This window comes from Echeneis naucrates, chromosome 14, assembly GCF_900963305.1.
Source record: "Echeneis naucrates chromosome 14, fEcheNa1.1, whole genome shotgun sequence".
In the NCBI taxonomy this organism is placed as follows: Eukaryota; Metazoa; Chordata; class Actinopteri; order Carangiformes; family Echeneidae; genus Echeneis; species Echeneis naucrates.
Window position 1 is genome coordinate 13332568 of NC_042524.1, and position 6573 is coordinate 13339140.

Here is a 6573-nt window from a genome sequence, read left to right on the forward strand (position 1 = left end):
TGTACTGTCACCGCTCGATCTCATATTAGTCTGCTACCTACAAAAGAAGCACCAAGACTATTAATTAAAAACCTTGGTCATAGACGTGACGTTCAATCCCACACACACATTCAGGAATGACACAGAGCCAAAAGTAAGCATTTTGTTTCACAAAGAACTGTAATTGTGAAAAACATTCATTGAACATGAGGCTACTTTCCTGCACTTGAATATCATATGACAAGAAACCAGAGTGACAGAACTGGAATTGGCAGTGATTTAGACAGACATCCAGTGTAAAGGAGCAGTGAAACTACCTATGACAGCTTATCAGCTTACAAATATCCAGTAGATAGTCTGCTATAGTAACTAATCTCTTAAGGCTGGCATTTTTGCCATTAAAACCATTGGTCTTTTTAAAATGTGATGTCATTATCACGCCACAAAGTTTGCGTGATTGTAATTAAGTCTCGTTTAAATCCCTTGATGATGGACCGTTAGATCATAAACTCCTGTATGTGAAACTGAATTTGCTGGCACTTTTTTAAGGTACCTTGTTGAGGATGTATAAATTAATGAGGTGGAAATTTTCATCAGAAAGTAAGAAATAGTAAGAAAAATTTGTTATATACTGTACAACTATTAAAAAGATCCAATTTCCCCAACTGTTTGGTGAAATTTGATTGGCAGAGCCAACGCGATGAAGCTCCCTGTCTCAAATCCCACATAAAAGTAATCAGGGTGCATGTATAGAAACACAAACCCTCCCAGATGACCAAAAAGCAAAAACCCAAAAAGTCCGTGTGATCTTTAAAGTGGGTAATCACTCAGATTGCGGGCTCACTACTGGCCCATCAATCGACCCCTCCCCTTCCTGCGAACCGAAGCCTGTGTCCTGGGAGCTGCTGCTGCCTGTCGGTGAGGGAAAGGTCTTGTTTCCAGGTTTGTCGTCTATCTCTCTGACAAAAGACTTGTCTGCTATGTTTTGCTCAAAGCTTCTACCCTTTATCCATCTTGCCTCCACCTTTTTTTCCTGTAGTTCCAAGTCCTTGAACTTTACTATGATTTTTTTTGTCTCTGTCTCTGTAGTGCCGACCTCCGTCGATTCAGTCGTCTCTGTGTGTTGGTCACTCACCTCGGGCATGTCTTCTTCCCTTTTGTTTTCCGCCTCATCCTGTGTGACCTCAGCTTTTGCCTTCTCTTCTGTGTCATTAAAACTTGTCACTGCCGCGCCCTCCTCTTTTACTTCACTGTAACCGTTGTCGTCATCGTCTGCTTCGACCTTCTCTGCCTTCTCAGCTTCCTTCTCGTCCTCTGCGTTTACTCCAGCTCTGCCTTCCTCCATCTTCACCACATCACAGTCTGTTACCTGCATTGGCCCCGCAGCTCCACATTCACCCACCGTGTCTGACTCCTGCTTTGTGTCTGAGCCAACTTCCTTTTTAGCCACCTCTTCCTCCTCGTGGTGAACTGTCACGTTAAGTGATGTGTTTTTGTCCTCTTGTCTGCTGGTGAAACCCCTGAAATTGTTCTTGGCACCGATGATGTATTTCCCCAGTATGGAGGAGCCATCTCTGGTTAGTGCGTCACTTGCGATGTGTCCATCATTCACCAGAAGCTGCTGGATCATTTTCATGTCATTGTGCATCCTGGAAACTGCTTTGCTTAGCTCAGTGATGCGATTACCGATGTCTGAGGGAAGAGAATCATCCAATCACAACACAGCATTCAGATATTTCAATAATAAATAATTGTGGCTTCCGCAGGCTGTGAGACTGAATTCAAGTGTGACTTTTTGGCTCAAATGCCATAATTCCAAGCTGCATAGTAGTGGGCTGTAGTAAATAATTTTTTCTCTACCAGTTCATGTCAGGTGCTTTATTCATCACTATTATTGGAAGTAATTGTTCCAGTAAATCAAAATGAGTCTTTTTTATTCCTTTCTAAAGCTTCATTGTCACAATTTTTATTATAATGTGGTTCAGTTGATGTGTTCATATGTTTTGTTTTGTTTTTTATTTCACGCCCATCAGTTTTTTGATGACACTGACTTTGTCACTTTTTTAGATCATTAACCCAGTGCTGGGTTCTGACAGACTGGTACCAGCCTCACAGTTACCTTTTCTCTTGGTCTCTTCAAACTCTCTGCGCGCTGACTCGATGTAGCGCTGCACCAGAGCCCTGATCACCTGCTGCCGGTAAGGCAACTGGCAGTCTTCAGGTCCCTTATCGTTGGCCTTAATGCATCATAAAGGTTTAAAAAAAGAAAATGTTTTACTATCACACACATTGATGCAGTGTAAAATTAGCTATGTATGAACATTTAACACACACTTACCATGGAGGTGATTGGGGGATATTTTTGCTCAGAGTTCAAGCTGCAGCAGCAGCAGATTTGTCTGAAGATACCCCTGAAGGAGGATTTTTATCCGAATCAATTAAAAAACTACTAAAACACAGATGTGTCTTTGCAAAGTAAAGCGATACTGAAGTTTTAGTGCTCACCTTAAGATATAAAAGACAGCTTTGGGTGAGGGGATGATGTTGAAGGGGACAGGTATGGTGAGGCCCTCTCGGAAGTAACTGAGGTACAATTTAGACCGTGCAAATTTCCATTCAACGTCTGCATCATCCTGAAATAAAAATGTTTGGGTGTTATGGATCATCCGTAGGGTTTATACTTTTGATGCAGATGCGATGCAGTAGTTACCTCAATTTTCTGAAAGGAGTTAGTGATCATAGCAATGAGCATGTTGAGCAGGATGATGACGATGACGAGCGTGAAGATGCCGTACAGAATCCTTCCTACAAACTCTGCTAACACAAACTGGGGCATGTCAACGTAGTCCTGGTTGGCCACACCGAACATGGTCCAAAACAGGAAGTGGAAGGTCTCATTAAACCTGCAGCAGAGCAGTGGAGAGTGTTCTCATTATTTAACTAACCATCCAAAAACCCTCAGCTACCCCTCTCTAAATGCAGAGAGTTTATAAGATCCAGTTTCAGTTTGAAATTAGCACGTCTCAATTGTTTTGCTGTTTCCGGAAAGTTCAAGTAAGTTTCAAAAAGAGTCAAACAGAAATAACCAAAATGAATGTGTCCGGAAATGTTATATATGTGATAAATGATTTATCATTATTGATTGTTCTGATGATCATACATTTTGGCAATGCACCCATAAATATGTTTGTGCTGACAACCTCACTGAGGCCAAGAAGTAACCCAGTACCAAGCCTTGATAAATATTTTACCAACACAAATGAAGGATTTTATACTTAACCAAACATGATAGAGTACATTCTTTGATGAAATATGAAGGCGATTGGCCTTAAATATGAAGGCCAATCGCCTGCTGGCTCTGCATTCATATTTAATTACATCAGAAAAACCAGCCATAGAAACATGTTTCCCAAAATGCCAAAGCACTCTTTTACCCTTTAACTTGTACATTTGTAACCTTGCAGTCAGCTCAGACTCATACCTGCCAAGATGTGGAGAGATGACGTAGGGCACATAGACATTGTTGATGCCACAGAGGAAAGCCGTGCCAATGATCATCAACAGGAACATGAACCTAAGAGGGAGGGAAGAAAGCATTATCAGTGCTCCTATAATGTGTCCCGGGGTAATTGGCAATAACAAATAAACAAATACAAAAAAAAAAAATAAACATGTATCATGTGCCTCATCATGTCATCAATCATCTTCCCTATGGAGATCTGAAGCGTTCCCAGAGACTCGTGAGCCGGCAGGATGTACGCCAGCCGTGTGAAGCTCAGCATGCTGGTCACTGCAAACAGCACCTCTGCAATCAGCTGGGGGTCCTCCTGATGCCAGTCCTTACGCACTGAGGGTCCATTTCACACAGCGACAGAGCCGTTGGGGATTAACACTCCAATTCCAATAACACCCGACAGCAAATGCGGACACATTCGATTTCCTCACCTGTCTGAGTGAAATAAACACACTCGTCTGTGCCCGTATGGTCGTGGCAGAGGAAGTAACCTTTGAGCATTATAAGCACACGTAACGTAAAGGACGCCAGGTACATGCTGAGCACCATCATGTCCAGGCAGTTCCACCAGTCCAGGAAGTAACTCCGCAGCCCTTCGATCCACACTTCCTTACACTCATACCAGAAGAATCCTACGGGCGGCAGCACAGTGTGATCCTTGAGCCTACTGTATGGCTTGAGCTTTCTGCGTGCATCATCAAGGTTAAAAATCAAGAGTGAACGTACCAACCACCCAAACCATGTGGAAGGAGCTGTGCAGGATGTTCTGCTGCCGGGAGGCAAACTTGTCTCGATAAAGCTCCATTGTGATTGATTCTCCAAGTAATGTGATGAGAAACCACAGATAGGAGGCTGAGTGGAGGAGAAACTTGATCACAGGAATTTTGAGGATTTTTCCTACCTAGTGAAAAGAGAGATTAATAGCTTCATGTTTCACGAGCTGAATGTGTCACACGTGAGTTTGACATGACACATAAAATTCAACCAGGCTGTCGCAGCTGTGATTGTTGAGCAATGTGACCTTAGACTTCGGTGCCACCCAGTATACCAGGCAGAGAATGGGCATGGTGAGGAAGATCCCTACAGAGACAAACAGCTTCCAGGCTGTCCTGCTGCCTCTCCAGCCCGCCAGGTTCCCACACCAGATGGAGGAGAGTACCTGCTGGCAGATTGGGTGCGCCACAAACTGTTTGAGAGAGAACGGAAATACAGAGAAAGACAGAGATGGTTAAGTCTTCAATGGCTGGTGTCTGCTTCAAAGCCGTTACTCCATCTACTTACCTGCTTCTGGTTGTAGTTGACAGCAAGTCGCAGCCGTGACAGGTTGGGTATTCCCTCCTCAAAGGCCTGCTCATTTAAGGCATCCTGGCTCTCGTCCCCACAACTGTTAAGAATTGTGGTCACCTCACTCTGGTTGCGGCACATGCCCAGAAGCTCAACAGCGAACTCTTGGCAGAGCGTCTCGAGGCTCAGATACTGAGGCTGCAGATACGAGTCACAGGTCAAACGACACAAACACGAACACAAAGTTGAACAGTAAGCAGGGACACTCTGAAACATCATGAGACCTTGAACTCTGGCTCTTTTTGTGAGAGCTTCCTTAGCTCTCTGCTGAGGCTGAAAGCGCTGAGCATGGCATCATCAGAGGTGACGGACAGGTAGGCCCGGCTGGCAATGCCACGATAGGTGTTGATGCGAGACAAGGAGAACTTCAACAGGTCATACTGCCGCCCGTTTCGACACTCCAGACAGGCGCAGGATATCTTATGTGGCCATGGGATGACGTGACCCTTTTGGGTGAGCATGGTGACTATATCATAAAGGTCTTTCTGACAGGCCAGCGTCAGAGGGGTTACTCCTGGCGCGAACTGGGAATTGTCGATAGAATGGTCAAAGATAGCCTGAGAGAAAGAGCGTACATCCATCTTGTTGCCTTTCTCCTGGTCCAGACGGTCCAACAGGCGCTTCACCACTCTGGGCTGGTTGGTGTCCACAGCCACCAGCAGGGCCTCGTGAATCTGACGGAAATCAAATTTCACTCCCTGCAGGAGAGTGTCCATGACATCCTCATTGCCCAGGCAGATGGACAGGTTGAGGGCCTCTCTCCACTGGCGGTCCTCAGATTCATCCAACTGGCGGACGATGCCATCACCAGTTTTCAAGAGTCCACACAGCAGGTCTATTTTCCCTTCCTGAATAGCACTGATGAGCTCCGGAGGGAACTGCATCTTCTTGTTCATGATCTCGCGCCATTGTTCAGGCTGAGAGACAGGACAGAGGTCAGAAGCAGCTTAAAATGTCCAGTCACACATACTAAAAAACTGTGAGCCAACCGGGAAAAAGCAGTTAATAGGCTGATTTCATAAAAGCTAAATGGTTAGACTGGAGGGATTTTGAAATATTACAAGAGTATTTATTTTCTAAATATAAATCCTCTATTTTAGGTGATGGACTAAAGTTTTTTTTTTAGGACAAGCAGAGCACAATAGTTTAAGATTTACCCAATTTTTTATATGAGCGTGATGAAACCAAAAAAAAAAAAAGAAGAAAAAGTGAAAATCAAACTTTGCTTACCGTGAGGTTTTCCATCCCTGAAGACAAAGTAAGACAATTCAAAGTCTGAACCTAAGGTGACAACACGGTCATACTCTCTGTAGACATGAAATAAAACCTTTCTCCATCTATCTTGAATAAAGTGGATTTCAGAGGCAGCTCAGACCTGAGGAGGAGTGAGCACTTTGGTGTCCTACGATCATGTGCTACCAGCTGACTGCACGGACCCAGCACACACAAATTCGATAACACCCTTCCACCCCCCCACGGGGCAATGCCAATTAACATGTAACCAGTTATAAGCGCTCCGTGCTCGGCTGGTCCCAGAACAAACTGTAACTGCATTCAAACAGGAATTAGGTCTGGTCTCCGCACTGGAAACAGCGCAGTGGTACAATTAAAGCAGCTGCTACTGAACAGGCAGCAGCTGTTATCCCTTTTCCCCAGAGGACCGGGGCGTTCAAAACAGTGGGAAAAACAAGGAGCTTCAAATCAAAGATCACTTTTCATTCTTTTTGCCTTTTGGG

General features: G+C 44.4%; 1 protein-coding gene across 1 annotated transcript; it reads right to left on the reverse strand.

Moving 5' to 3' along the window:
• Positions 1–155: 155 nt before the first annotated feature.
• On the reverse strand, positions 156–6082 carry LOC115054098 (short transient receptor potential channel 2-like). The gene is made up of 13 exons (XM_029519117.1): positions 6068–6082; positions 5062–5754; positions 4775–4975; positions 4515–4679; positions 4220–4394; positions 3925–4125; positions 3664–3826; positions 3461–3553; positions 2690–2882; positions 2485–2612; positions 2318–2390; positions 2099–2216; positions 156–1671 (listed from the first exon to the last, which is right to left on the reverse strand). Exons 1-13 carry the CDS (start codon positions 6080–6082, stop codon positions 803–805), a joined length of 3087 nt encoding a protein of 1028 aa, XP_029374977.1. The 3' UTR covers positions 156–802.
• Between the last annotated feature and the right edge of the window lie 491 nt (positions 6083–6573).